At 48.6% G+C, this 26,278-nt stretch overlaps 11 protein-coding genes and 1 non-coding gene across 12 annotated transcripts; 7 read left to right on the top strand and 5 right to left on the bottom strand.

The window, feature by feature from the left end:
* Nucleotides 1-751: 751 nt before the first annotated feature.
* Nucleotides 752-2,723, top strand: EDB93DRAFT_1121229 (DNA primase, large subunit). Its single transcript, XM_041448537.1, has 8 exons — nucleotides 752-892; nucleotides 944-1,201; nucleotides 1,251-1,371; nucleotides 1,418-1,516; nucleotides 1,563-1,700; nucleotides 1,762-2,019; nucleotides 2,073-2,221; nucleotides 2,276-2,723. The coding sequence occupies exons 1-8, from the start codon at nucleotides 798-800 to the stop codon at nucleotides 2,622-2,624; spliced, it is 1,467 nt and encodes a 488-aa protein (XP_041312131.1). The 5' UTR covers nucleotides 752-797; the 3' UTR covers nucleotides 2,625-2,723.
* An 8-nt stretch (nucleotides 2,724-2,731) lies between these two features.
* Nucleotides 2,732-3,800, top strand: EDB93DRAFT_1121227 (uncharacterized protein). The gene is made up of 3 exons (XM_041448536.1): nucleotides 2,732-2,865; nucleotides 2,919-3,144; nucleotides 3,199-3,800. Exons 1-3 carry the CDS (start codon nucleotides 2,768-2,770, stop codon nucleotides 3,583-3,585), a joined length of 711 nt encoding a protein of 236 aa, XP_041312130.1. The 5' UTR covers nucleotides 2,732-2,767; the 3' UTR covers nucleotides 3,586-3,800.
* On the top strand, nucleotides 3,785-5,152 carry EDB93DRAFT_665132 (Nse1 non-SMC component of SMC5-6 complex-domain-containing protein). The gene is made up of 6 exons (XM_041457040.1): nucleotides 3,785-3,932; nucleotides 3,994-4,142; nucleotides 4,193-4,270; nucleotides 4,323-4,477; nucleotides 4,529-4,631; nucleotides 4,684-5,152. Exons 1-6 carry the CDS (start codon nucleotides 3,818-3,820, stop codon nucleotides 5,128-5,130), a joined length of 1,047 nt encoding a protein of 348 aa, XP_041312129.1. The 5' UTR covers nucleotides 3,785-3,817; the 3' UTR covers nucleotides 5,131-5,152.
* A 21-nt stretch (nucleotides 5,153-5,173) lies between these two features.
* Nucleotides 5,174-8,685, bottom strand: EDB93DRAFT_1238140 (uncharacterized protein; the record flags this gene model as incomplete). The annotated part of the gene is made up of 7 exons (XM_041451513.1): nucleotides 5,174-5,661; nucleotides 5,714-5,815; nucleotides 5,869-6,184; nucleotides 6,233-6,480; nucleotides 6,534-7,982; nucleotides 8,037-8,513; nucleotides 8,550-8,685. 7 exons carry the CDS (start codon nucleotides 8,683-8,685, stop codon nucleotides 5,174-5,176), a joined length of 3,216 nt encoding a protein of 1,071 aa, XP_041312128.1.
* A 50-nt stretch (nucleotides 8,686-8,735) lies between these two features.
* Nucleotides 8,736-10,432, top strand: EDB93DRAFT_1121223 (t-SNARE). The gene is made up of 8 exons (XM_041448535.1): nucleotides 8,736-8,983; nucleotides 9,037-9,165; nucleotides 9,223-9,456; nucleotides 9,507-9,615; nucleotides 9,665-9,747; nucleotides 9,801-9,920; nucleotides 9,978-10,063; nucleotides 10,119-10,432. Exons 1-8 carry the CDS (start codon nucleotides 8,954-8,956, stop codon nucleotides 10,276-10,278), a joined length of 951 nt encoding a protein of 316 aa, XP_041312127.1. The 5' UTR covers nucleotides 8,736-8,953; the 3' UTR covers nucleotides 10,279-10,432.
* A 259-nt stretch (nucleotides 10,433-10,691) lies between these two features.
* Nucleotides 10,692-11,908, bottom strand: EDB93DRAFT_1121221 (CDP-alcohol phosphatidyltransferase-domain-containing protein). The gene is made up of 5 exons (XM_041448534.1): nucleotides 11,673-11,908; nucleotides 11,438-11,612; nucleotides 11,258-11,371; nucleotides 11,122-11,203; nucleotides 10,692-11,062 (listed from the first exon to the last, which is right to left on the bottom strand). Exons 1-5 carry the CDS (start codon nucleotides 11,815-11,817, stop codon nucleotides 10,790-10,792), a joined length of 789 nt encoding a protein of 262 aa, XP_041312126.1. The 5' UTR covers nucleotides 11,818-11,908; the 3' UTR covers nucleotides 10,692-10,789.
* A 41-nt stretch (nucleotides 11,909-11,949) lies between these two features.
* Nucleotides 11,950-12,614, top strand: EDB93DRAFT_665055 (uncharacterized protein). Its single transcript, XM_041457039.1, has 3 exons — nucleotides 11,950-12,314; nucleotides 12,369-12,494; nucleotides 12,543-12,614. The coding sequence occupies exons 1-2, from the start codon at nucleotides 12,052-12,054 to the stop codon at nucleotides 12,394-12,396; spliced, it is 291 nt and encodes a 96-aa protein (XP_041312125.1). The 5' UTR covers nucleotides 11,950-12,051; the 3' UTR covers nucleotides 12,397-12,494; nucleotides 12,543-12,614.
* A 958-nt stretch (nucleotides 12,615-13,572) lies between these two features.
* On the top strand, nucleotides 13,573-15,884 carry EDB93DRAFT_1219711 (NADP-dependent oxidoreductase domain-containing protein). Its single transcript, XM_041451126.1, has 11 exons — nucleotides 13,573-13,915; nucleotides 13,968-13,987; nucleotides 14,047-14,144; nucleotides 14,194-14,297; nucleotides 14,345-14,385; nucleotides 14,436-14,643; nucleotides 14,696-14,871; nucleotides 14,926-14,981; nucleotides 15,034-15,074; nucleotides 15,124-15,257; nucleotides 15,309-15,884. Exons 1-11 carry the CDS (start codon nucleotides 13,850-13,852, stop codon nucleotides 15,448-15,450), a joined length of 1,086 nt encoding a protein of 361 aa, XP_041312124.1. The 5' UTR covers nucleotides 13,573-13,849; the 3' UTR covers nucleotides 15,451-15,884.
* EDB93DRAFT_1334742 (uncharacterized protein) lies at nucleotides 15,626-17,405 on the bottom strand (the record flags this gene model as incomplete). Its single annotated transcript, XM_041455293.1, has 16 exons — nucleotides 15,626-15,805; nucleotides 15,843-15,910; nucleotides 15,939-15,958; nucleotides 16,021-16,046; nucleotides 16,100-16,140; nucleotides 16,196-16,306; nucleotides 16,393-16,444; nucleotides 16,501-16,569; nucleotides 16,627-16,703; nucleotides 16,760-16,792; nucleotides 16,843-16,956; nucleotides 17,006-17,102; nucleotides 17,154-17,186; nucleotides 17,232-17,251; nucleotides 17,306-17,315; nucleotides 17,364-17,405. The coding sequence occupies 16 exons, from the start codon at nucleotides 17,403-17,405 to the stop codon at nucleotides 15,626-15,628; spliced, it is 993 nt and encodes a 330-aa protein (XP_041312123.1).
* A 388-nt stretch (nucleotides 17,406-17,793) lies between these two features.
* Nucleotides 17,794-17,883, bottom strand: EDB93DRAFT_t14. The gene has a single exon. It is a non-coding gene; the product is annotated as a tRNA-Ser (tRNA).
* A 1,193-nt stretch (nucleotides 17,884-19,076) lies between these two features.
* On the top strand, nucleotides 19,077-22,558 carry EDB93DRAFT_1246237 (Dbl-like domain-containing protein; the record flags this gene model as incomplete). Its single annotated transcript, XM_041452422.1, has 5 exons — nucleotides 19,077-20,110; nucleotides 20,172-20,943; nucleotides 20,992-21,801; nucleotides 21,848-21,909; nucleotides 21,958-22,558. 5 exons carry the CDS (start codon nucleotides 19,077-19,079, stop codon nucleotides 22,556-22,558), a joined length of 3,279 nt encoding a protein of 1,092 aa, XP_041312122.1.
* A 244-nt stretch (nucleotides 22,559-22,802) lies between these two features.
* EDB93DRAFT_664672 (asparagine synthase-domain-containing protein) lies at nucleotides 22,803-25,477 on the bottom strand. Its single transcript, XM_041457037.1, has 11 exons — nucleotides 25,204-25,477; nucleotides 25,002-25,150; nucleotides 24,392-24,953; nucleotides 24,051-24,341; nucleotides 23,898-24,000; nucleotides 23,694-23,844; nucleotides 23,597-23,638; nucleotides 23,467-23,543; nucleotides 23,287-23,405; nucleotides 23,192-23,231; nucleotides 22,803-23,134 (listed from the first exon to the last, which is right to left on the bottom strand). Exons 1-11 carry the CDS (start codon nucleotides 25,367-25,369, stop codon nucleotides 23,047-23,049), a joined length of 1,788 nt encoding a protein of 595 aa, XP_041312121.1. The 5' UTR covers nucleotides 25,370-25,477; the 3' UTR covers nucleotides 22,803-23,046.
* Between the last annotated feature and the right edge of the window lie 801 nt (nucleotides 25,478-26,278).

Here is a 26,278-nt window from a genome sequence, read left to right as displayed (position 1 = left end):
AAGATTTTCATCCCGCTGAATAGGTGTATGCATCTTCGAGTTCCTCGACACGTTCACGTGTTCCAGCCATCTGGACTTGCTTGCTCGCGTGGAACTCATGTTGGCTATCGCTTAACTCGCTTGACCTCGACTAGCACACGCCCGTTATGCATTCGGCACAGGAAGCACGGAGCGCTCCTTTTTTATATAGCTTTTTGACCTCAGCTGCATCCTGATAATCATTGATATTGTATCAACTCTAGCAGTGATACAGAGGCCGCCAAGCAGCTCAAATTTGACTTTGCATTTGTTCCTCCACTTTCAGCAGAGGTCCCAAATCGATCTTGCTTGATGACATAGATGCTGAGTTTGCTCGACTCAAAAGATAGTTCGTTGGAAACGGAGTTTGCCTCAGACTGGGTCACTGAGATGTGGATGTGAAAGAAGTTTTGAAAGGGAGACCATTCAACAAGACGGGACTTGGAACTCTAGCGCCATGAAAACAACACATGATTCTGACATCTGCCACATTCAAAGGTCGCATTCCATGTGTTCAAGCTTCTGAAGCCTGTCCCAGAGTTGATGATTCTAGCTATTTTTCAGTATTGGGGGCATGAAAGGTTACTTAACGGCGTTCGCGAGGCCTTTTCTTCTGCTGAGTGAAAAGTCATTTAGGGGTAGAAAATCAAACTGAGAGAGCCAGTGCGAGTTTTCCGTGACATTGTAATAGTGTGACGAATATTTACGCGTTTGTGACACCTCGTGTCTCGACGCGTTCCTCCATTTGATCTACTCTCATCGTTTTAACTTTTCACGCAATGTACAACAATTCTGAAAGGAGGAAATTTGACCCAGCGAAATTTGACTTATCGAAATCAGCAAACTCGTCTGAGTGGCCTTTCCGTCTCAACTTGTATGTATCTTTATTGCCTACTTTCAGAAGGTGACCTCAATCCATTTTAAGTTACGACAAATCCCCATGGTATGAAGTCTCTTTAGAGGATTTTGAAAGATACGCCCTGGATCGCCTTCGCGTTCTTGCAGAAATAGAGTCTTCTTTTGCACGTAACAGATCTTGGGAGGAGTTGAAGAGTGTGACCACGCGGCAGTGCAAGGATCACCTTCCTCTCAACAGCAACAGTGCCTCAACTGTGGATACGCAGGCTGAAAGGAGGAATGACCATCTGAGCCACTTCGTACTTAGGCTTGCTTTCTGTCGATCGTGCGTCACATTCTCATCATCGACCTCCCATCTGGTAACCGATTTTTAGGGAGGACTTGAGGAGGAGGTTCGTGAAGGCAGAGACAGCTCTCTTCCGAGTGAGATATGAGAATGATGATACAAAAGAGCGAGAGCTCTTTCTACAATCACGGGACTTTAAATGGACTGAGGTCAGTGCATGATTACACTCATTCCTCTCACTAACGGTACTGCTAGGTCAACTCTGAGGAAAAGCTAAAGTATGCTAGTGAACTAAAGGGGCTCGGAATACAGCAGCCGGAGGAAGGAGTTTCTACGACGGAGAGGCTTTACAAGGTGCGTCAATCAGTCTTCCTTCCTGCTTTTTATTTAATCTCTACAGGTGAGATGGACTCAAGTGCCGGATCTTGTCAATAAGCGACGCGTCCTTCTCAAAGACGGCTGGGCGTACGTTCCCAGTAAAGAACAGCTCAGCATCGTTCTGCGAGCATTCGAGGCAAACCTTGAAAGTGCGCTCGATGTCAGTTAGTATTTTATCATCCCCCAGAACTTTTCTGATTCACTTTCTGATTCACTAACAGTTAACTGCTCGGTCAATAATGCGCATGGATGGTGATACACGCCTAACCGAAATGCTCAATCATATGTCTCGAGGATTTGTCGCAGGGGTGGCTTCAGAATACTCTTGTCCAGCCACAGGCGACGAGATCAGAGCAGATATGGTGGATGACCTCGCCAAACGACACTTCCCCTTGTGCATGCGGAACCTACACGAATGCCTCATGCGGGACCGTCACTTGAAACATTTTGGTCGGCTGCAATACGGCCTGTTTCTCAAAGTTGGACATTTATTGCTCATTAACTGAAAGATCCGTTGACCGTAACTTATCAGGTTCTTGGTTTGTCGATAGACGAAGCAATTGCATTTTGGAGGAAGGCTTTCAGTAATCTCACGGACGACAAGTTCAACAAAGAATACAAGTACAATATTAGACACTCATTTGGACTGGAAGGGAAACGTGCCAACTATCCAGCGAAGAGGTATGAACGCGTAACGTTCCATCTCCAGGTATTCTGATGGTCAATTCTATGCAGTTGTCAGCAGATTCTCTTAGCAGACAAACCTGGACCTTCCGATTGCCATGGATGTTCATATCGCCACTTTGCGCCGGACAACTTACAAACGAGTTTATTAGCAACTTATTCATCACAAGGACTGACATCGACGGATCTGGCGGAGGTCATGCGTACTGTGAAAGAAGGACACTATCATGTCGCCTGTACCCGAGTTTTTGAGATCACTCATGCAGCAGCTGGAGTCAAGAAAGGTGATGGAATCGGAGAAGGGGAAAGTGTCACGCATCCAAATCAGTATGCTGCAAAGAGCATAGAAATTGAGAAAGCGCAGCAAGGGGACGCAATGGTCGTAGACTCTACTGTATGACTTGGACAGACTAACATATCAAATATTGTTGTATCTATGGAGTTAAGCGGTGTTTGGTGTCCTTGAGCTATATTAGAAGGACCCCGCAGCTAGCATGACTGGGCTCTCTTGCTGGTCATCTGTCCATCCACACCAAAGCCAGCATGGTGCGAAGCAAAGCTAGTCCAGTGAACAGCAACAACAAGCACGACAGTTCTCTCCAACAATATAATGATGCTGATGGTCATTTCTCCCTAGTCAGGTGCGGATCCTCATGTCCCTAACTTCTTGACTTGCTAAGATGTTTGCCTTCAGAAATTTCCGTCTAGCTGATCTTGTTACCATTATGAATGGTGTCTGCGGCTCTTTCTCAATATTTTCATCTGCACAGTACCTATTGACGAACGATGATGATTACCTGCTGTGGGCACTTGGTCTCCCACTGGCTGGATTAATGTTTGACTTCATGGACGGTAAAGTCGCGAGGTGGAGAAAATCATCTAGTATGCTTGGCCAAGAACTTGATAGTCTTGCAGATCTGGTATGCGATTTTTCGATAAGCGCCGTTCATTCGCCTAATTTTATTCTACGGTAGGTATCATTTGGTGTTGCACCAGCTGTGGTTGCTTTTGCTGTGGGCCTTCGGACGTACCTTGACACCGTATGCTTGACTGGCTTCATATGTTGTGGTCTCGCTCGTCTCGCCCGCTTTAACGCGACTGTTGCATTGATCCCTAAGGACGCAGCAGGCAAGTCCAGGTACTTCGAAGGCCTTCCGATCCCTTCGTCTCTAGGACTTGTCGCGATTCTGTCATACTGGGTTCGACGAGGTTGGGTTGAGGGCAAGCAGGGGATACCAGGAGGTCTCATTACGTTGTGGGGAACACCAGGTGGTCGTGGGGATATCCACCCTGTCAGTGTTGTTTTTGGTTTATGGGCAGCTGCAATGGTCAGTAAAACCCTTCGAGTTCCAAAGTTGTAATGCAGGAGTAGTGATTTTTTTACTACTCCTGTTTGAGCGTATTATGATAGGGCACAGACACCACGCCTACACATGCATATAACATTCACTACTTACTTAAAGACTCTAAAGTACTGATAGCACACGACTTGCCAACGATTTTTTCATGCCGTACATATGACGAGATGATTAAAGTTTTCGGAAGCCACCGACGCGACGCGAGTTAATTGACGCGTCTTATACTTTGACCACGATGGTCTCTGCAAATGATGTTCAGCGCCTTTTTCTCCAAGGTGTATTTTCACGCAGCATTCTTTCTTTCAAACACGCCCAAGTTCTCTGGGAAAAATGTATTGATGTTGTCAAAGGTACGTTACGTACACAGCTCTCACCTCCTGTCGTTCAATGCGGCCATTCGACCTTCTGCAGCTGCAAACCCGACATTGGACATTCGGTTTTCTGACAAAAGAGAGGACTGGGATCTCTTTGTGATCGATATCAATAACTCTCTCAATTGCATGGACCTTGAGTTTCGGCATCTGACAGATGAACAGACTGGCCGAGAGATGTATGCCATGGTCAGTCATTTTGCATGCTAGTGGTCCTAACTGTCCTCACAATATGAAAGGTGAACAGTAAGGATGATGAAATAGCACAGATGGCTACAGATTATACACCAGTTGAAATCGCCTACTTCAAAGCGGTCGTGAGTTATATGAAATTCCTTGTGTCATGTTACCTATCGTGTCCCTTTACAGGTAGAGCAAATCATGCTCGCCCCGCATGAGGCGTACTCTGTATCCTCATTACTCGCCCTACGCGAAGTTAGCTCTCTCAAGACAACGATGACGAAAGCGCAGGCCGAAATTGTGCTCGGCAGTTTTGTCGCCAAGGGGTGGTTGCTAAAGAGCAGGCGAGATACCTGCAAATATCTGGCATGCAAAAAAGACTAACCGTTTCATAGACGAGGCCGTTATTCGCTCTCAACGCGCACGTTGTTGGAACTCCTTCCATACCTCAAAAGCTCATATCCTGAAGAATGTCTTGAATGCGTCATATGCTACGAGGTGACCCTCAAACCACCTGATTTCTTATCAGCTTCTGACTCGAGTGCATCAGATGGTCACCCGTGGTGTCGCCTGCAGCACGCCGAATTGCAAGGCACGTTTGCACTACCACTGTTGCAAGAAGTATCGCAGTCGGAATGCCAAGTGTCCGGCTTGTTCGCAAGATTGGCCACAGGACTCCAAGAACATGATCCCTGTCGGCGAGGAAGCCATCAAGGACGGTCAGGACGAGGGACGCCGTGTACGGAGGAAAAGTACTGAGGATGAGAGTGACGAGGAAAACGAAGAAGAAGAAGAGATGGAAGTGGAGCCCTCGCAACCATCACAGACTCAGAGTCAGCCGCAGCGAAATGGTGGCAAAGGCAAGGGCAAAGGCAAAGGCAAACAGAAAAAGCCACCTGTAGATATGGATGTGGACGAGGATGAAGACGAAGAAGACGAAGAAGCACCACAGCAAACACAAGGAAACCGGCACCGTCGCTCGACGCGCACTCGGTGATTCCACGAGTATTATTTATTGCACTCTACACTAGCCTAGTCTACTATTGCTCTATTGATGATTGACCTGGGTGTGGTGTACAGTTAGCCGTCACCCGCCCGTCTTCTTGTGTTGGTACGGTCTTGTTGATGAAACCGAACCTGCCCTTACCCCACACTTGGTGCCGCTTCTTGTCTTTTCGGCCCTCGCCAAACTCCTCATTCCATTTCCGAAGGTCTGCTAAGCTACCGAGAGACTCGGATGAGGAAGGCGTGATTTCCTTGAGTGCTTTGGTGAAATGGCGAGCATGGATGATGCGAACATGGGGCGGTGGTTCGGTCACAGGTTCTTCAAGTGACGGTTCCTGGGCGTCTGCCTGAGTTTCTGCCCGTGTTTCTGTTCCAGACGTTTGCGAGGCAGAAGCAGTGTCCAGCGAAGCCACCTCAGGAGGGGTGATAAGCTCGCTGGCTGGTGAGGTTTTGAGGACATCAGGCTTCCATGGAACCTTAACATTCTCCTTGACGGCATCCAGGGCAGCAGAGACACAAAGATCTAAGAGAAGGGCATCAGATAGATTCACAAGACCTATCACAACTGAACCCACGTTTAAGGTCTGATCCAGAGAAGCTCTCCGTCTTCGTTGCCAGCACCTTGAGATCAATTTCAGGTGCCAACGTCTCGTCTCGAAGTAAAATCTTGAGTATCTCTGAATAAAGATCATTCGTGTCAGATGAAACAGATCAAAAGATCGAAACTTGCCTTCGCGCTCCTTTTCCCCAGGTAGATCGACCAACAACCGCCTTGGTACCCTCCTCAACACCGCATCATCTAAATCGAACGGCCTGTTCGTCGCACCAATCACGATCACCCTATCCTCTCTCGACGACTTCAGTCCATCCATCTCCTGCATGAATTCAGTGATGACCCCACGATGTGCGAATGCTCCACCACTCTCGCGCCCAGACATACGGGCACCAAAGAGTGCGTCCATTTCGTCGAGGAAGACGACGCAGGGCGAGAGACGGCGTGCGAGCGAGAAAACGGCTTTGACGAGTTTTTCGCCTTCGCCGACGTACTAAGGCAAGGAGTTAGTGAGTTTGGAAGATGAAACGAGGGAACGTACCATGTCCATGACATCCGAGGGCGATATAATCAACATCCGACAGCCAGCTTCTTTTGCAAGTGCACGGACGACCAGCGTTTTCCCTGTCCCCGGGGGCCCAAAAAGAAGACATCCGGTCATACCATGTTCCTTCAGAATACCTTGCTGGAACGCCGCTGGGTGAAGTAGAGGTAGGGAGACGATCGTGCGGACAGCGTCGACTGTATGTTCTGGAAGGTGAACTTGACTGAAAGTCGTTGATAATGAAGCTAGATCATCATGATGAATAAATAGCATAAATGCAAGTACTGAAACTGCTCACCAGGGTCGACGATGCAAGATAAGAGCCTTTGTTCATGCTGTTCTAGGTACGGGTCCTGCCTGACACGCTCCACAACCTCATCCACTTTCTCCCCTTCTGTTTCCTCGTCCTCCGCATCCTCGTGCTCTTCTTCTGCGTCCTTCTGCTTCACTATTTTCACAGCAGAGTCGCGCACGAATGACTTGCGCAGATTATGCGCTGATCGCTGAGCTGCCCAGGCATGGTGCACAGTGATCCACGGCACAGGCGTTGGCTCGAGCCCCAGCTTCTTCTGCTGAGGAAGTCCAGAAGACACAACATTCCCCACCGCTCGATCTGCAATCTGCCGCACGCTCGTCCACGGCTCGAACTGATTGCTCCAGTCCTCCCACATGTCATCCTTGCTCTCTTCCTGGCGCTCACCCTCACCTTTCACCTCTACTGCCTCCGCGCGTTCAAGGACACCTCCAACCGCGCCAACACCCATGCGCATCGCAAGTTCATTGATTTCCCGTCGACGGTTCATGCGGCATAGGCGTTCCTCCACTTGTAGACGAACGCCAGGCACGAGCACCGACGCGCGGAAGAAAGGCGTCGTCACGTCGCTCTCCGGTGCGTTACTCCCGTTCGCCATGCTGCGCTGTGCGATCATAGACTCAAGCATCGGCGGCATGGACGATCCTCCGATGACAACAACACCTCGAGGCCCATGTTCCCCCTCGGGCTCTGCAGGCCGGGTGTAGAGCACAGGGAGGTCCTGGAGTAGAGAAGTGTCCCCGTCTTTCTCCCAACGCCGTAGCCGGTCCTTGAGGCGTTTTTCACGGGCACGCTCGGCAACGTCGTCTTCACCCCAGTCGGCGACACCTGATCGTGGAGGCGTAGCAGCTGCGGCGTGTGGCGACCTCCGGCGTCCTGCTACGTTCACAAAGCCGTATTGACTTGAACCAGCGGAGGACGCAGACATGGGCGCAGACACATGTGTGGGCGCGATGGGTGGGGTGATGCCGAAGATTATTGTCATTGGGTTGTACACGGGGGACGATGGGCGGGCGAGAGGGCCGATGCGGCGCTGGCGGACGGCTGAAAGTAAGTGAGGGTACCAAGTTGCAGACGCAGGCGCGAGGACAGGAAAGTCGCGAACGTAGACGATACGTGGACGACGCCTGCTGTTTGTACTAGCCGTGCTAGTATCATTTGGAGAAGGCAGATTAACGAGTTCATCGAAGAACGTTTTAATACGATTTGGCGCAGGATTGCTGCGAGAGGCGGTAAGTACGGAGGTGCGTCCACGTGTTGAAGTGGGTGCGAGAAGGTGAAGGGTCATTTGAGAAGGAATAGCAATTGGAGACATCATGTCCATGTCGTCGTCTTCTTCTTCGGGTGAGGCGCGAAGGGGAGAGGATTGGGAATTCGAGGCAAGTGGGGGCTGGAAATGGAGGGGATTGCGGGGGAGTTGGAGGACATTTGCAGCTGATGAAGTGCAGTGTTAGATAAACGGGTGTCCATTATAGAATTGATGTGCACCTTTGCCAAAATGACCGCATTCACCAGCAGCAAGCTGGACAGCATCGATAACGAGGACTTCAGCGCCGGTCCTGTGAGCAAGCTCTTTTACGGTGGCATCAATTATATATTCACCACCCTCTATTGGACAATAAAGGGCAAGGGTAGGCTCTAATGGAGGACCTGAAGGAGATGGATAGGCCGCTCTATGCTGGGTCTGGGGATGAAAGGTAATATGCAGATTAGTTAGTGCTTCTTCAAAGAGCTCTGGGGCAGGTAGATTGTTATTTTTCAAGAAATCAGTTTCTGCTGGACCATCGTCTGGAAGCCAAAGGATGTTCAAGTCGTGAGGAAGCTGTATGATGTCCTCTGGCGGAGTAGACGGAGAGCCCGAAGCAGTTGGGGATATCCGCGCCCGTCTTGTTGGCTTTGAATCAGATTCCTCCGGAGGTACAGGACCAGCAGCAGACGGTTCTGGTGTATCTGGACTCGTACTAGCTGGTGGAGTAAATGAAGCAAGACGCTTGTACACACGCTGTGTTGGCGGTGTTCCGTCTTTTCGTGAAATACGTTCCAGCCGGATAGTAGGATAGATACTCTTGTGCGTCGACGTTGCTTTGAACAGTGAGCGCGACCTTTGAATGAAAGCACTGCTAGTAGGTGTTCGCATGCTGGTCCGATGTCAAGCTGTTCAGACAACAAACAACTTCTTTTCTCAGTGGTCGGTTGCGACTGTCACTTAGATTTCATTCTATTATATTAGTCTTTGATGAGTACTACTCTTCTCATCATTATAACTGCCATCGTCTACAATTGCAACGACCTTACAACGTGTACCAAGCCAACTAACTTGAATTCGTTTCTCACGTAATAACGGGAACCTTCACTGCGGCCGTGCGCGTGTTCACATCAACCACTCTGGGATTTTATCACGAAATATGGGTCGCGACAGACTGGCTGCTCTCAGAGTATTCACTTTCTAGTATTCATGCTAAAACATACTGACGGACACTTTTTCTAGGCGCAACGGCAGAATGCTACACCAGATCCGGGACAGGGGGACTATGAGATGCAAGCACACCCCTCACCTTCTGCAAACGGCACTGGGAATGGTACAGGAACAGACCCTTTGTCCGCCTTTTATGCCGAGGTATGTCTATTCTTTCAACTATTATCTCTCTAGGTACGAACCTGCATTTCAATCTAGGCCACCGCCATTCAAGACTCTATCCAAGACTTTGATGACAATGTCACTCGCGTCGCTGAATTCCACTCACGTTCCCTAAACGCCCTGGATGATGCAGCAACACAAGCAAACGCAACTCAGCTCGAACGCCTTACAGACGAGACCAGGCAGCTTAGCAACAGTCTCGCTAGCCGTATCCGTGCCCTTGAGAAACCCGCTGGTGCAGGCCCGGATGTTCAAATTCGCAAGAACAGAGTATGTCACCCTTCCATTCTGTATTACACAGCTGTTGACGTAGTCGTCAGATTGATGTCGTTCGGACAAAATTTATGGCCACTTTGCAGCGGTACCAGGATGTTGAACGCCAGTATCGCCAGCAGTACCGTCAGCGTGTGGAGCGACAGTTCAAAATAGGTATATTCATTTCCTATTCTTTCATACACATTTTAATTTAAATACCCAGTGAAACCCGGTGCTACGCCTGACGAAGTTGCTGCCGTGGTGAATGATGACCAAGGCGGGGGAAGTCAAATCTTTGCGCAAGCAGTGAGCCTTTATCCTCTTAGAAGAGCAGTGTGTTGTTTATCTCTGCTGCACAGCTCACTTCGTCAAACCGATACGGGGACTCACGGGCTGCATATCGAGAAGTCCAGGAACGACACCAAGACATTCGCCGGATTGAGCAGACCCTCGGAGAGCTGGCTCAATTATTTAATGATGTAGGTGCAATCCTTGCATGTACGATGTATTTGCTAAGGATACTCATCATATTTCAGATGGCCACCCTTCTAGGCGAGCAAGAAGAGAAAATTGACGCCATCGAGACGGCAGCTGCAGGTGTCGCACATGACACCGAGGGAGGGTATGCAGCTTTTATGATTACCTATGTATGCGCATGCCCACTAATTTCCTTGCAGGCAAAAGCACACCGAGGTTGCAGTTAAACACGCCCGCTCTGCCCGACGAAAACGCTGGATCTGCTTCTGGCTCACCATCATCATCATACTGGCAGCTGTTGGCATCGGTGTGGGTGTGTACTTCAGCCAGCATCCAGTAAAGTCAAGTTCGTCTGGTTGAAGGAGCAGGGTTATGGTAATTAGTGAAGACGGACATGACTGAGTCGTATACCCCTCACTTTCTTTTGTAATGGTCCATCTGCCTCCATGACTTGCTCTAGTGATATTAGTTAATTAAGTTGTTTAATATGAATATGACTTATACTTTGGTTTTTCGGATGCGGGTGGTTTGAGGTGGGCAAGCGTAACCGCGCCGTCCTCGTGCACCTCGTATGGTCTCCCCTTCCTACTGTGGATCCTTACCATTTCCTAGACAAAGACAACCGACCCCCTATGCTTAAGACGCGTATATTCGGCGGCAAATTCCGCTTGGACCATCCTTCGCGTACCGCATCAAAAAGATTCAGTGTCGTTGAAGACTGGCGTAGTCTGCAGTTAGACATCGAGTTAGTTATCTTTTCTAAGCTTACTATATTAAAAACAAGGAATGCGATTACACCGTCCCATTGGCATTATGCACAAAGCAGCATATGTACTAGTATGTATGATATTTGTCCGTCCAAGAACCCATTTCACTCTTTCTTAGCCTGGACCTCACGAGCATGCGCACGCTCTGCAAGGTCCACCCCTACGAGGATCTTCGACGCCTTCCAGAGCTGTACGAGATTAATAATGTTCTTCCCTGCACAGACGAATGCGCTGGGGATCGCGACGAGTTCGGGCCAGGTGAGATCCGCGAGCCATGAGGAGTAGACGCCGAGCCCGATAGGTGTGTGTACCCATTTCATGAGGTATAGAGAGACAAAGAAAAGCTCGTTGCCTGCGCACATGAAGAACAGAGTACGCTATTTTACGCACGGGATCAATTTAGGCTGCCATACCGTGCGAACGGAGGAAAACGCACGGAATCGTTATAATAGTACCATAGGATACGACTGACTTCACTTGTCACGAGCTTGTGGCTCCGCGAACCAGTTACGAGTGAGCTGAATGATATTCGGTGAGGGCTGGATAAGCAAGAACGAAGGCTCAGAACGCACCTGTACATGTGCATGTAATGACTAGCAAAATCAAGCGCGATAAGAAACTGGAACACCATGGCGAAATTCGGGTATGCAGACGATAGATAGCAGAGCAAGCATGATGTCGTACAGCTAGAAGTGCGCGTTGTGAGATAAGGCAGGAGGCGTTTGGAGGAATGATAGGAAGAGATGACGCACCGGTCCGTGACCATGTCCAACACTGCACCAAATTTCGATGTTTGTCCTAGGGCTCGTGCAACCTGACCGTCCACAGCATCCAATAGACATGATATTACATATGCAAGAGTGCAATATTTAGGGTGATAGCTCATAAAGTGGAGCGAAAGCCCAGCAAGGATGACGCGCGTGTACCCTATGTGACCCAAATATCTGAATCAGCGCATAATATATCAACACAGCAGAGCTATCGCACCGATGAGGTTAGGCACGAAAAGAAAGACATTTTCAGAATATGTCTGAGCTGTGGCAAGGTCAACTGCGACCTTTGCGTCCACGACGTCAATTGAGCCACGCTTGCGCATTTTACGGGATGGATTTGCTGAACCGTTTTTCATCATTAGCGTACGTTGCGGTGGGGAGTGTCGAAGGAGTCAATGAAGGAGGACGTTTTGTGAAACGCAAGTTCTGCCAATTTTACACGGTCCTGAGCTAACGCTAAACGGACGTGACGTAATATTACCATCGTCATCCAGCGCTTAGGATTTGGCAGGACTTCGTCCGACGTTCAGTGTATACCGGCTGTTGTACTTTCTTCGCTGCGTCCACAGTATAGCAACTCTCGGCACCTTCGGATGTCTAATCAGAATGTCCTAGTGACATACTCTGCGCCAGTGTCGTTTCTGGCCTCAGAGAGTTGGAGGCAAATGCTAGCTGCCTTGCAATCTCAGCTACCACTTCGGAGCATTCACTGGAAGTCAGCTTCCCGACCGAATCTCAAAACCGTTCAGGAACTTGAACTTACTCTTGTTCCTTTGGATTCTCTCCGCGATGAACACACGTCACAAGTACCAATCACTCTGTTAGAAAAGCCCTTACTCAACCTTTACGTTGTAACGTGCGAGGTAAACATGGTGAACCAGTGGTAGCGGTTACCTGACAAGATATTCAGGATAACGACTTGTACAAGACAAATGTGAAGAAACAGATCAAAGACTGGCATTCTTCCATATCCCAGCGGAAGAATCAAAATGGATCATTGTGCATGTCGTTCGTTCTGATGTCAAGACCACAGACCGCAAGTTCTTCAACATGAAGACCTCCGTCCTTGATAAAATAAAGACAGATTTTAATATTGACAAGCGAGACCGGTGCGACTACCCGCCTATCGCGTGCTACTGCGACAGAACTGGATAACATTCAGCTTGCACGATTCAGTGCGAATAAAGGTGAACTTCTTGAATTAGCCAAGACTCAGGTCAGATATCATTGATGAGACTCTTGCCATACCCTGATTTTCTTTGCAGCTCGATATGATTGGCATCAAAGTAGGTCATTTGCCCAGAAAACCGCCTTTTGCAACAACATATATAGAAGAAACTGCTTTGCATTAGAACAAATCAATAAACGCTCATCGATGCGGCGGATAAGCAATCACGAGATCATACTAACTATTGGGGACAAGCAGGCTTTTTATGACTTGTATTGTGCAACTTCAAATCGTGCCATCGACATGTACGTGAAGGCTGGCCGTCGCAAATTTGCTCTAAAGCTGCATGGCTTCCATCTTCGCTCGTTGAGGAAGACAGACGAGCGTAAGGGTTATTTCGAAGGTCATGGCTGAAGAATGCATTGCGTCGAGTAAGGTGAATACGAGGGTTACTCTGAGAGCTGAAGGCATTAGAGTGGCTTTAGACACCGCCGCAGCGACCAATTTACCCGGTCGTGGCACGGATCTGATAGAAATGGCAGCTACCCTTGAATGATATGCCAGGCTCGTACGACTGAGAGATATTCGAGCGACTGGTTCAAAGGTACCCTCCGCACTTAAGAGTGGGTTGTTAGGATCAGGGTCCGTGACAGTCCACAAGGCGAAAGAGTGCAATAGTTTCAAGGATGCCGTCCGGTCGTGCTCAGGAATCGAAAAATGTCGCAGAACCTGTGAAACTTCCCTAGTCCGGCACCATAACTAGCAGTCCTAGTGTCGAGAAGGGAAGTTCGATTGGCCAAATCCGTGAAAGTAAAACTGGGGTGTACAGGGATGAGAGAACGTGTAGACAATTCGCGGGTTTCTACATTACCGGAGCGTTACCAGGATTACAAATCGCGGTGTGGTAAGTTCGGAACCGCGGCAGGAGGTCTTCCTAGGGTAGCTGATAGCTCTTTCCTATGATCCACTTTCTCAACAAACTTTTATATTTAGGTCGAGCAACGTTTCTGCCGATGCAGCTTACGTCACCAAAATGACAAGTACAGCCTACGTCACGGTGGTGGTTACAGAAAGTTCCCCCCTTTCAATAATCATATCTGCCGACACTGCGTAACGTTTCGGCCAGCAACTAACGCGTACTTCCTAGGCAGCTATAAAGACAGCTCCAGCTTCCTGCAACCTACCCTAGATCCAGAACTTCAATCTACCTGTTAGTATTCAGAATGTGTATTCGAGTCACTACCTCTCTCGGCGGTACTGCATCTAACGTCACCGTCGGTAAAGTAGCTGTATGTATGTTGCTCTTCATCCAAAAGTTCCTTCTGACCTTTTTCCTCCCAGCATGGATTGATGATGATGACGTGCATTTCATTTTCTTGATATCATCGAATCAAGCTCGCATCGTTGACCGATTATGTAGATGGACGCCCAACCAAGTCCCAGACGAACAGTGTTTTGAGGCTATCAAGGCTGGCGTGGATGCCCTTCCTCCTGGCACAAAGATGTTCCTCAACGGAGGTAGGTAAAGGTCTTCGACATAAGACATGTGTCCTCAATCCAGTCATAGGGGAATTCTACGGGCACAATTTATCGACTGCCAACCTCGAGATGATCGCTAGGTTCTTCGAAAAGTACCCAGACTACGCAGATAAGACCTTCTTGTCCATCAAGGTTAAATCTGTCCTCGCTCCCGCCTTGTCGTGATTGACTTTTTTTAGGGAGGACTAAGACCTGGCGCAGTGCCACTACCCGACGGCTCGTAAGTATCAGTTGCTCATGATGATGATGATGAGTTAACTTGACTTTCAGACCCGCCAACTTGAGACGAAGCGTCGAACTCATTAACGAGAAGCTTCGCGGCACCAAGCGCCTCGATTTGTTCCAGAGTGCACGTGTAGACCCCAATGTCTCTTTGGAAGAATCGATCAGGACCCTTGTTGAACTCAAGCAAGAGGGTAAACTAGATCATATTGGCATGTCGGAATGCAGCGCTGAAACCCTGCGGCGTGGTAATGCTGTATGTGGATAGTATGACTGTCTTTGCAAGACGTTTTCTCAGTATGTTCCAGATACACCCCATTGCTGCTGTCGAGATTGAGGTCAGCCCATGGGAATACGGAGAGGAAGCCAAGAAAGGTACGTCATCGGACATAATATCCTGTAATCCCTGTTGGAGTAGCTCATCTTCAATTTTGTCAGTCATTGCAGCTGCCGAAGAGCTAGGTATTGCTGTTATCACATACTCGTGCGTGTCATGATAGGACACGCCTGCTTTAACCTGACACACAATCTCATTTAGCCCGCTTGGTCGTGGGTTCTTGACCGGTCAAATCAAGAGGCCCGAGGACATTCCGGGTAAGACTATTGGTTTGCGATATTCATCTTTCATGCTCACAACAATTTGCAGAGGGAGATTTACGCCGTTCACTGCCTCGTTTCCAGGAAGATGTAAGTTCCCCGACATGCGCTTGATCACAACCTCATCACAACTTTACAGAACTTTAAACACAACTTTGCCATTGTTGATGCGTTGACCGCGATTGCGAGGAGCAAGAACGTCACTTCTGCTCAACTCAGCATCGCTTGGGTTGCATCGTTGGGCAAGCATGTCATCCCTTTGCCCGGTTCCTCGTGAGTCCCTGTCGAGATATGTGGTTGCTATGGGTCTTGACATTATTTCAGGCATGCCAAGCGCACTCGAGAGAATTGTGCTGCAGGAGATATCGAGTTGTCTACGGAAGACATCGCAGAAATCAACAGTGTTATCAATGCTGCTGATGTCAAGGGTGACAGGTATGCCCATCAGGCATACCTCTGGGGTTAGATGGTTCATTGGCTCTACATACCCGGCGAGTCGGACCAGCCGAACTGTATTTCTATTTGATTTTGTGCTGCTTTATGAAAGACAAATATTGTTAGACTTGATTCGCTTGCCTTCTACTCGAGGGATGGGGTAGTCTCGCAGGCACGCCGTCTTTTACCTACACTCAACATTTGATCTAAGCATCTACAAGAACTTCAGGGGCTAATTCTGTCCCGTCAGAAGTACTGGACAGATGAATGATTTCACTGGAAGAGATAAATAGCAATCTAGAAGATGATAGTGCAGATGGAAAACAGGGAAACCAGATGAGCTTCGTGACAATCTCCTGCAGTTTGGTGCCCTTGATAGGCGGTATCTATTTTATACTACGTATACGTTCTGACGGGACATACAGTAACTGTAGGATAATCAATCAAGTTGCAATGATGTCTTTTCGGTTTCGTGATCACTTTCTCGCAGACTAAACAATACACGGGATGCCAACACACTGTGGAGGACAAGTTGTGGCCTGTCATGATGCATCAGTTTTTTTTTCGTTCATCAGACCTTTCTAAATGATTTGCCACGCACAAGTCCATCATCTCATCATATGATTGCTTCCAGAAATCAGCAAATTTTCTCAAATGAGCAGATGTATCATGCAACCTACCGGCACCACAGAAATGATTAATATATTGGCTACAGAAACAACTGGAATAAGGGCTTGAGCACAGGACATACTAAATTGAACAAAAGGTCACCGCACGAATTATGGCAGTCATATACTGCACTGTGCCCTGGAAGAAGGTTCTCATTAGACGGCTGTCGGAATCTCTGTAGTCTTGATATCTCTTGAATACCATTAAAGACATCAGAACTAGGTTGATGTAATTGGAAAATCGCGCCAAAAAAAAAGAAAAGGAGATATCCTTACACAGTTCGTAGGCTACAAGAAAGCCGTACTGAATGGCGCTGCTGCGACCTGCTTCAAAGATGCAGTTGCTTGTGAGGGCATCTTGAAAATAAAAATTGTCAACTACAACAAGGAAAGAACAAAAAGGCAAAAACAACTGAAGAATTTGGTTGTGCTACTATATTATTGACAACTCGTGTGACACCGGCGGCACACGCGATGCAAATCTACGTTGCGACATCAACAGAAGATGAGAATGAGCACGCATGGCTAGACCAACGTACTGCTGCTAAGACCAGTAACACTGCCAAGAGCTTATTGTTCTGCTTCCAGAACGCATATGTACGAATGACCAAAAGACCTGTATAGGAAATATATATATTTCAAGCCTAGAAGACAGTGGAGCATGAAGCGAACCTTCAGCAGCTACAATACTGAGGATGTGAATTGCTGCAGTGAAAATCAGTGACAAGGCGCTGACTGTTCAAGATATCGATCACCATTTGATGCCGTGCTGTAGTGCGAGCACTGTAAGTATTCGATGTCCTTGAGTTCATTCAACGACCACATAAGCAAAACACAGACATTGTCGTTTACTCGTGTAGCAATAGCAGCTAGTCATTTGTCAATGTCCCGCGCCAGGAGATACGGGTAGCTGATTACCGTATGAAGTCATGCCAGCTGCTACAAAGGCCATGTAACGTGAAATTACAAAAAGAATGCGAGCGATGTTCCAGCGCCTGTTCCATGTCCATCGAACCTTGCAACATTTGTCAAAGAGATGTTCGAACTCTATGAAGAAAATACTCACCTCACGTTCGAATGTTAAGAAATAGTCAAAAATCTATGGAGCATAAGAAGAGATATCGTCCATGGCGTGTAGACATACCAAAGCTCCTAGACCAGCCACTGCACATATTCAGAATGAGGATGGTGTATACTCTCAGCTTAAAATTCACGTACCATTGCAATACTATAGAGTAGTTGTGGTCAATAAACCTGATCTGAAAAGAATTCTTACCTTCGACGTCTGAATTCCTGTATTGACTATGGGAGCGACCATTGTAGGCTCGTACTAGATAAAACTGGCTCCAGAAGTCGCTCTAATATTTTATATGCTTCATTCGCTGTGCGAGATTATTTAAATTAAACTGCGCAGGTGATTCAATCAAAAACCAGGTCCTATCCGCATTGCCACATCATCAAACTGACTAAACCTCTCCAGGCAGTAGGGTGAATTTGAGAGCAACGAGTGCGGATTGAAATGTTAAAATATCACTCAGCGGTGACAGTTTACTCTACTCTTAAGCTTTGACGGTTGCGACTTAAAAAAAAGTTTTTGAGCCTGTTCGGTAACCGTCAGTAACCGGTATCTCAGAGGAACTTTCGTAATTCACGCTCGGCTAAGTTCAATCCATAGCAAAAATTTGTCTCGAATCGGTCAAAAAATGCGTCACCTGAGCGATTCGAACACTCGCGGGCAAAGCCCAACCGCTTCGCTGTATAGCAGGCGATCCCGTTAACCACTCCGGCAAAGTGACTTATCTATATCGAGTTTAATATATATCCTTAATCCGATACAGAGTAGATTTGAACACTGCCTGGGCCGCCCTAGTGTGAAGGCATCTTTGATTCTGTAATTAGTACATCAAGCAACATATCCCTTGTGAACTCGTCAGCTAGTAAGTAAAAGTTCGGTGTATTGTTTAGAACTGCAGTCCTGAGATATGCAGTAGGGCGAACGTGCGGTTGGCATCTTATGGACACTCACGCCGATGATTCCGGTTGCATATACGTACGATGGTATCGAAATTCAGTGTCAAGTTACGGTAATGGAGGATATCCGGGAAATCACTGTTTGTGGCTGCATGCCATGAAATGAGAAAGAATCTGTCCACCGGTTCTCTGATGGACCACTTGGAGCTGTGGAACATGTGAGCACAAAGAGAACTTCTTGATCAGATACAAACGGGAATCATACGAGCATGGTAACTACTCGGTGCGCTATTGAGGATGTACCTCGTCATTGCTTGACAGGAAACGTTCAAAAGAATGCTCCGTTGCAGGATGTACACCTCACGTCGGTTCCTAAGAGTCTTGTCACTCGGAGGTACGATGGAGAGGATATCGAACTTCCAGACTGAATGTGGGAGGTGCAAGTTGGATGCAAGCACAATCAAGTGAGTTGCTGATTCGGAGGCGGCATCACGACCTTTTCGAGTTGGTTCCAATAGTGAGTTTCTGCGTAGGTCGTATCTAGAAATTTGAAAGTATGATGAATTCAGTATTCTTGCTGTCATCTAAGGTGAGGCAGGACACGGGCCATCAGGAAAACTGCCGACTACGGTGTTCCGAGGGCGAGCGATTTAGATGATCCCGGACTGACAGTCGAGTGAAAGGAGATATATATACCTTGTGGTTACAGCGAGTTCTACAAGGAGATCATTGGTTGTTTGCCGCATCCGAGAGACGATGAACACGAGGGTGCATCCGCGTGAGTTTGTGTATGTAAAGGGTTAGCCATGAAAGGATATTATTATTAAGTACCATGAGTCCGACATGAGGGACTACTGTAACGGTCGTGATCCTAGCTACCGACAACATCTTAGTACAGCATTAAACAACTTCAGTTTAACTGTCTGCCAGTCACTGCTTGTAATCACCTTTCACTTTCACTGCTCCACAACTTGTTTTGCTCTAGTCACTATCATTCTTTCATTCTGGCCCCACGGCCATGAAAGCATTTCTGAACAGGTTCAACAGAGGCCTGTCATCAAAGGACAGGGACAGAGACAAGGACAAGGACAAGGAAAAAGAGAAAGAAAAAGATCGTGACAATCTCTCTGTTTTGACCAAGGACCGCAGCGACAACTCCTCTACCAACTCCCACTCACCCCCCAACCGAGAAAAGCGTGAGCTAGTTCAACTTCCACCACTCCCAACCTGGCCTCCTACCAATGAGAGGCTCTCTATCGAGCCTGTCGGTAGACCAGCAATCGACGCCAGTAGTAGACATGTCGCTTCTCCCAGCTTGATTCAAATGCAACGCTCCAGTAGTGCAGGTACAGTCAATACCAGTGCAGGAACTCCTACTTCAATTTCATCGCATAAACCACTTCCCGACATCTGTGCTCGCCCTTTACCTCCAATCGAGGAGCCCCTTGACGACGACAGTGGCGTCGGCCTTACCATTTCCCCGTCTACACACGACTCGGACCCTGCAAATCGTCGCAAGGCAAATGGTAGTACCACATCAAACGACGTACAGAAAAAGGTAGCCTTCCTCTCACCCCCTCCGACACCCTCGCCTCTTAATACCCAACTTCCGGATACATCGGTACCCAGCCCCTCTCAAATCGTTCAGACGCCCTCGGGCGCCCCGCTCAAAACCACCGTGTCGCGTTTTCAGGCGACACATGGCAAAGACACGCGTGGCTCAATCTCCACAGCCGCCTCAACATCACGCACTGACCTCGCTGCAAAGTCTACTACCACTACTGCCATCTCTTCTCCATCCACGTCTACCACTGTAGCCCCTACTTCATCAACCAATCCTGCAAAAGCCACGAGTACACGCACAGCAGTCTCCCCTTACCCAGGTTCAATGCGCTCCACCACGCCCTATTCTCAGATGTCCAATGCCAGCAGCCGCATTCTCGCAGTCACCTCATGGAGCGAGGCTGCAGAAGAAGACCTTGTCAGCAACCTTGGTCCCCGTGAACGCACTCGTCAAGAAGTCCTCTGGGAAATCGTGGCTTCTGAAGAGCGGTGCGCTGCTCCTCCACACACTGATCCATTGATCCTGATGCGATCGTTGTATTCGCTACAGATACGTAAATGACCTCACAAAAATGAAAGAATCCTTCATAGAGCCCCTTCTCCACCCTTACGCCACGCCGCCTCCTGTCAGCCCTACACCGACTCCATTCAACGAGTACGATGACTATGGCAGGGTTGAGTCACCACAGGAATCGATCGACGTCTTACCCATCGCTGCTCGTTTCATGAGCCCACTTGGCTTCCGTGCTGATGGAGCCTCTAAGCCTGCGGATGCAGCTCCAAAACCTGTAGATGGTCGCAGCCTCGCTACCACGACACCTCAAATTGATGATGAAAGTGATGAGGATGCTGGGGACGTATTAGGCGAGGGGCTGCAAACTAATCATGCTAGTCCAAGCCATACTCGCTCTCCATATCATGGGGGAGGCAGTGGTGGTAGAGCAACGAAATTACACGATATTGTCCCTTTCCCTTCCCGTTCGCACGCATCCCTTCCCGCACCTCAGCGCAAGCTCGCTACGGCTTCCTCTCAATCACTGGGAGACAAGGATAAGGAGCGGGAGCGTAAAGACAGTGCCAAGACCACTCCTCCACAAGGCGCTCGGGTATTGCGCAAGTTCAAGCGCTCGACCTCACAGGCCAGTAGTCCTCTCCAGAATGCAGTCCCTCCGCACCTCCTGCCTGAGGATCTACGCATATGCCTTGAAGTTATTGAAAGCGGCGTGCTTGATGGACATGTTAAGCTCAGCGAAGGCCTGTTGAAGCGGTACGAGGAACAATACCCTCTTGTCCGGTCCCTCGCGGATGTATTTGTCTCGAGTGTGAGTGTCAGAACTCTTCTTTGACGCAATATGCTCATGCTACTTTAGTCACATATCTTCCAAGGCTACGCAACATACGTCTTACATCTTGAACGTGCACTTGAGCAGGTGGATAACGCTTTGAGTACCGCAAGCGCTGCCAAGAAGCCCAAGAACCAAGATGCCGCTGAATGGCTCAAAGTTTGCAAGTCCCTGCAGCGGCTGGAAGAGCTGGCGGCCGATAAAGGTGAAACCGGGCTTGCTATCACCCTCTCAAAGCCCTTCCAGCGCCTCCTCAAATACCCTCTACTCTTCCAAAACCTACTCTTCCACACAGACCCGAGCACGTTTGAGTATGAGAGTACTCTGCAGATGGTCGCAGAAGTTGAGACGATCGTACGCAGCATCGAGGACGAGAAGATCCAGAAAGAGGACCGTGACAAGACGCGCGATGTGTTTGCCCGCATCGAGGGGCTTGATAAGGTGAAGCAGCTTGCGATCCCGAAGCCATCGAGGTTGCTGCTGGAGGAACGGCAGATTTTTGGGTCGCTGCACGACTCAGGTCTGTCAAAAGGCTCAGGGTCAAGCCCCCCACCAGTCGTAAACGCCAAGGGCGTAAAGGGCAAGAATTCATTCCGCCGGCTGAGTGACGTGCTGGGCACGGGCTCAGGCATGGGGGGGAAGAAGGACCTCTGGCTTGTGGTATTTAATGATGTCGTCTTACGGTGCCAGCGCACGGGGACGACATCGTTACCTTTGGTCTCAGGGACGAACTCGAGGGCGACTTCGTTACCAGAGATGCAGGGAAAGTCAAAGTATGCCTCGACAGGGCGGAGAAATTCGCACACGAAGCCCAGGAACATGTACAAGTTTCTCAAGGTAAAGCGCCGATCACACTATTTGACTTATTCTCAATATGGCATAGATCGAGACTTGGGCGATTGGAGATGTCGTCCAACCCAAGGAAGGGGTTGTCTCTATGGAAGAGTATGTGTTTTGTGCTCGTGTCACTGATGTCTGCTGAGCAGTTTGTAGCGTCGTACGTTCCAAAGCAGAAGCACGGTCTGCTGCGCAGCCTAAGATCGTCCCTCTCCCTGACGATGAGGAAGATGGCGAGGGAGAGTCAGACGACTCGGACAAGAAGAGCAAAATGAGCTTCTCATACTGGGGTGCAGACAGGATCACCCTCCAGAAACCTGTTCTCAAGCCCAGGCAACATGGCGGCGTTGGTTCAACACGTCGTGTATCTCCAGGCGGCACGTCCTCCTATAGCAGGGAGTCCTCTGCGAACGCTAAGTTTGGGACTCGTCTAGCTTCGGCCGATCACCCCCCTCATTCTACACGCCCCATGAGCCGGCGAACTCAAACCACACCCAGCACGCGGACACGTGTGAACGCTTCAGAAGACAGCCATTCTATGAAGGCTACCGTCACGCGACCCGCTTGGGACATGAGCACTCGCGGCAATCCGCATGCCCCTGGCATGAAACGATCACGCCAGACCTCACAAACGAGTGGAGCCGTCCGTGCAACCTCCACCACTACTAAACCGCAAGTCTCACCTGTTGGATCTGAAGACTCGGGGGTGGGCTTGTACCGTCAAATAGTGGCGCAAGATCCATCACTGGTCACGTAGTCTGACCTCTTGCTATCATCAATCAGGTCTAGATTTCCGCTAGCTTTCCTCGTTCGCCCATCTTCACTACAATCATTCATGGCGTTCATCATTGCATATTGCACTCTCTTACTTTATTACTTCCTTACCCTCATCGCGCAGCCGACACACATTCATTCATCATTCACCTTGCTCTTGCGTCTCTTATCTCTTCCTCCTGCTATGTCAGAGTCGGTACGCAATTATTTGATGATACCTTATCACTCTCGTTGTTCTTCCCTCCCTCATGCTCCTTCAATCTTTATCACATTCTCTATTTGGAACACAAACATCGAACAATTGACAGTCATCCAATCATACTTGATTTCATCCAAAGTACTTGAGATATGCTCCCCTTTGTTCTTAGGGTCCAGAGCTACTACGATGCAGTTACCACACTATATACAGTTTTAATCGCGTACACTTTCGTGTGTCTTCGCTATCTATTGTATGACACCATTTTGATCGATTTAGTCTTTTTCGTATGCCGCGTTGTGAATGCTGACGCTACGCCCGCTCGGGTCCAAGGAACATCCCCAGTCGCCTCGTGGTATCCAGCTGGGTCGATAGAACTCAAAAAAAAAAACCCAAAAAAGAGAGTTGACCTAAACTTACCGTACTGCAGTCTTCGCTGCGGCCTCAGAGGGGAAAAGACCTGGGGAACATGAGGACGCGTACTTCAAATCGGGTTACTTCTAGATATCGCTTACCGTCGAATATTTCTCGAATATAATAGGCTTCTTTTGTATCTGGGGTATCGACTGACCAACGTTCTGCACGCTTAGCGAAGTCTTTATCAGAAACAAAGGCGGCTGCGTTATCCTTAATGCTGCGATCGAAGTCCATCAGTCCGCGTATCTCGCTACCGATAGGAAAACGTGTAGACTAACCCGTCTATCCAAGAATATCCAACGCCGTCTGAGAATTGCTCTTTTTGGCGCCACAGGATAGACTTTGGGAGATAAGGCTAAAGTTTGAGGATGAGCAAAGTAAGTGTGGAAATTATCGGGATCGACAGACCGTCCCCTCTGGACTACAGTCAAAGGCTTTCCGAAGGATGTACTGTGCGGAAACAATGAGGCATGAATGTCCGAAAATAGTCAACGGACCAGCTGACCTTCTCCATCTTCGGACGACCATCTTCGTCAACCGCTTGGTTTGAGTCCTTCCTAAACATCTTTTCCTTCGCGTCAATGTTCATGGCAACTTCCAAAAAAGCCTTGTCGAGGAAAGGTACCCGAGCTTCCAAGCCCCAGGCCATTGTTGACCTATGTGCGGATCTGTCAGTGATCCGAGGAAAAGTGAGATCCTCAAAACTAACTTGTTGGCACGCAAGCAGTCAGCAGTGTGAAGATTCTTGACGCGTCGAACGCATTCTTGATGGAAAGAGTTACTGTCTGGAGCAGCATGGAAATACAGATAGCCTGAACAGCGCGTTAATCAAGCTCGTGGCGATAAAATCGATATATCTTACCGCCAAGAATTTCATCGCTACCCTCTCCGCTAAGAACCATCTTAACACCCATCGCCTTGATTTTCCGGCTGAGAAGGTACATTGGTGTGCTTGCACGAACGGTTGTCACATCATAGGTCTCGAGGTGATAAATGACGTCTGGGATGGCGTCCAGGCCCTCCTGGACTGTGAAAACATATTCGTGGTGCACGGTTCCCAGGAAGTGTGCTGCTTTCCTGGCAGCAAGCAAATCAGGCGAGTTCTCCAGTCCTATTGAGAATGAATGCAGTTGTGGCCACGAAGCCAGCATAGCTATGGCGATTTTCAGCCTGGAGATAAAGAGCAGAACTCAGGGCACATACCCTGCTGTGTCAGATCGTCCATCCTTGGCGTTGGAGGGCCACTGGTAGACTCAGCAAGCTTGCGCTGCCGAGCTTCGTACTGAGCTCGAGCAACCTTTTCTGTCTCCCTTGCAGCTATGGAAGCGATCAAGCTACTGTCCAATCCACCACTAAGGAGAACACCATAAGGCACCTCAGACATAAGACGCTTTCGCACTGCAGCTTCCAGGGTTTCCCGGAGAAGGGTATAATCTACAGGAGTGGTCGGGAGCACAGCGTTCGTTTCTGCATCTCCATCCCACCACGAGGGCTGGAAATAACGTGTCGTTGACTGGTCACGGCTGTCGTAGACATGACCAGGGGGGAATGAAATAATCGTGTCGCATTCATCGACGAGAGCTTTTAACTCTGAAGAGAAATACGTTGCACCAGGGTGCCTCGAGCTCCATCCTTGGTATAATGTTGTGATACCAATGGGGTCGCGGGCAGCAATTACTCTAGTAGGATTCACAGACTCATCCAAAAGTACGAATGAAAACATGCCGTCGAGCATGCTGCAAAGATCCTTGTCATGTTTTTTGTACTGCAGATCGTTAGTGATTGCTACAGACGGATGTATGAAATAACGAACCAGAGGAATAATGACCTCGCAATCAGAATGTGTCTTGAAACTGGCAGTTGAACTGAGGGTCGCACGAAGTGCTAGGTGGTTATATATTTCACCGTTGACAGCAAGTATGACCTGACCATCCTCGCTGACGAGGGGTTGAGCACCCGTGTCTTAACCCACAACAAGTCAGGATCAATAATAGAATGAATGATAAGTCACGTACCGACACCAACAATAGCAAGGCGTTCGTGAAGAAGTATACCTTCCTTTCCGACAAAACACCCGGACCAGTCAGGTCCACGATGACGAAGACGCTTTGAGAGAGCCAAAAATCGAGTGCGCTCAGCTGCTGGGTTTTCTATGCCATGAACTGCGAGTATACCACACATGTTGAAGAGGACGACGACAAAATACGAGCCTCGATCTCTGTCTGACTTACATTTTGGCAGTTCTAGCCTGTGACTCGACCAATCGATAAGATAATTCAAAAAATTGATGCTTAGGTAATGATAGATCTTCAAACCTTGCCAGTTCCCATCATGCTCAAGTGCGCTCTAGGGCGATCCAGCTCATCGTGGTCCTTTCTTCAAGAATTAACACCTCATCATCTTCGTCGGGGCGATGTTGTTATAAGGCAGCGACTCTGACACAGTCCAAAAAACACAATCAGTCGCTCCGTGAGAACCTTCAGCAGTGGCCACTGGCAGCTGCCTGTCAATATTGTCATGATGCGTCCTAACAACTAAGATCTTCCCCAGTATCAAGAAGAGAGCCAAGTTTATGCAAGATTTTTATTCTCGGGAGGCTTCTTCCGCTAGTCCCACCATCATTGATGGTGTCCAGTGTATTGTGTTAGACAACAGGAGCGTCGGAACGAGGATTGAAGATGCTCGACAAGATTACTTCACATGGCAGCTTTTAATATGTTATTCGGCATCACTCTCGACCCTGGTGACTTTCTTGATGGAGCGCACGGGATACCGAAATATTTTCGACAGGTGCATTCAGGTCGCATACACATTGTACCGTGGCCTGCTCCTTCATAGGCTATCCAAACACCAGTACTAGTCTCCGGGACCATCCGTTAATTCTTGGAGGAATTGCAGCGCGCTAGTTCGATTTTGCTAAGCATTTTTAATCAGGTATCGAGAGGAATGTCTTATACTAATCACTGGATGCTTCAAGACTAGCTCCTGGGGACTTGCAGCATATGGTCAACAAAGGCCTTATTACGGGGTATGGCAGTGGTCGGGAAAATCAAAAAACACTACGCTCAGCAAACCTCTTTTGAGGAGTCT

Source organism: Suillus bovinus (assembly GCF_016758785.1).
Source record: "Suillus bovinus strain UH-Sbo-P2 chromosome Unknown EDB93scaffold_5, whole genome shotgun sequence".
NCBI lineage: Eukaryota > Fungi > Basidiomycota > Agaricomycetes > Boletales > Suillaceae > Suillus > Suillus bovinus.
Note: the sequence above shows the minus strand (reverse complement) of the source record. Positions and strands in the feature narration are given on the sequence as shown.

Excerpts from the sequence above, each read along its gene's own strand:
- EDB93DRAFT_1121221 (XM_041448534.1), bottom strand. The coding sequence starts at position 11,817 with ATGATGAAAAACGGTTCAGCAAATCCATCCCGTAAAATGCGCAAGCGT. Across the intron at positions 11,613-11,672 it reads TTTCGTGCCTAACCTCATCG|GGTACACGCGCGTCATCCTT; the intron begins GTGCGATAGCTC and ends TGGGTCACATAG. Across the intron at positions 11,063-11,121 it reads GGTACTATTATAACGATTCC|CGTACTCTGTTCTTCATGTG; the intron begins GTGCGTTTTCCT and ends TGCGTAAAATAG.
- EDB93DRAFT_665055 (XM_041457039.1), top strand. The coding sequence starts at position 12,052 with ATGTCTAATCAGAATGTCCTAGTGACATACTCTGCGCCAGTGTCGTTT. Across the intron at positions 12,315-12,368 it reads CTCAACCTTTACGTTGTAAC|GATAACGACTTGTACAAGAC; the intron begins GTGCGAGGTAAA and ends CAAGATATTCAG.
- EDB93DRAFT_664672 (XM_041457037.1), bottom strand. The coding sequence starts at position 25,369 with ATGTGTGGTATACTCGCAGTTCATGGCATAGAAAACCCAGCAGCTGAG. Across the intron at positions 23,639-23,693 it reads GTCGTCCGAAGATGGAGAAG|TACATCCTTCGGAAAGCCTT; the intron begins GTCAGCTGGTCC and ends GTTTCCGCACAG. Across the intron at positions 23,232-23,286 it reads TATTCGAGAAATATTCGACG|GTCTTTTCCCCTCTGAGGCC; the intron begins GTAAGCGATATC and ends CATGTTCCCCAG.
- EDB93DRAFT_1121229 (XM_041448537.1), top strand. The coding sequence starts at position 798 with ATGTACAACAATTCTGAAAGGAGGAAATTTGACCCAGCGAAATTTGAC. Across the intron at positions 1,202-1,250 it reads AGGCTTGCTTTCTGTCGATC|GGAGGACTTGAGGAGGAGGT; the intron begins GTGCGTCACATT and ends ACCGATTTTTAG. Across the intron at positions 1,372-1,417 it reads GGGACTTTAAATGGACTGAG|GTCAACTCTGAGGAAAAGCT; the intron begins GTCAGTGCATGA and ends CGGTACTGCTAG.
- EDB93DRAFT_665132 (XM_041457040.1), top strand. The coding sequence starts at position 3,818 with ATGGTCTCTGCAAATGATGTTCAGCGCCTTTTTCTCCAAGGTGTATTT. Across the intron at positions 3,933-3,993 it reads ATGTATTGATGTTGTCAAAG|CTGCAAACCCGACATTGGAC; the intron begins GTACGTTACGTA and ends GACCTTCTGCAG. Across the intron at positions 4,271-4,322 it reads TCGCCTACTTCAAAGCGGTC|GTAGAGCAAATCATGCTCGC; the intron begins GTGAGTTATATG and ends GTCCCTTTACAG.
- EDB93DRAFT_1121223 (XM_041448535.1), top strand. The coding sequence starts at position 8,954 with ATGGGTCGCGACAGACTGGCTGCTCTCAGA. Across the intron at positions 9,166-9,222 it reads TGTCCGCCTTTTATGCCGAG|GCCACCGCCATTCAAGACTC; the intron begins GTATGTCTATTC and ends ATTTCAATCTAG. Across the intron at positions 9,921-9,977 it reads TGGCTCAATTATTTAATGAT|ATGGCCACCCTTCTAGGCGA; the intron begins GTAGGTGCAATC and ends ATCATATTTCAG.
- EDB93DRAFT_1121227 (XM_041448536.1), top strand. The coding sequence starts at position 2,768 with ATGGTGCGAAGCAAAGCTAGTCCAGTGAACAGCAACAACAAGCACGAC. Across the intron at positions 2,866-2,918 it reads GGTCATTTCTCCCTAGTCAG|AAATTTCCGTCTAGCTGATC; the intron begins GTGCGGATCCTC and ends GTTTGCCTTCAG. Across the intron at positions 3,145-3,198 it reads TTGATAGTCTTGCAGATCTG|GTATCATTTGGTGTTGCACC; the intron begins GTATGCGATTTT and ends ATTCTACGGTAG.
- EDB93DRAFT_1219711 (XM_041451126.1), top strand. The coding sequence starts at position 13,850 with ATGTGTATTCGAGTCACTACCTCTCTCGGCGGTACTGCATCTAACGTC. Across the intron at positions 14,145-14,193 it reads AAAGATGTTCCTCAACGGAG|GGGAATTCTACGGGCACAAT; the intron begins GTAGGTAAAGGT and ends ATCCAGTCATAG. Across the intron at positions 14,298-14,344 it reads AGACCTTCTTGTCCATCAAG|GGAGGACTAAGACCTGGCGC; the intron begins GTTAAATCTGTC and ends GACTTTTTTTAG.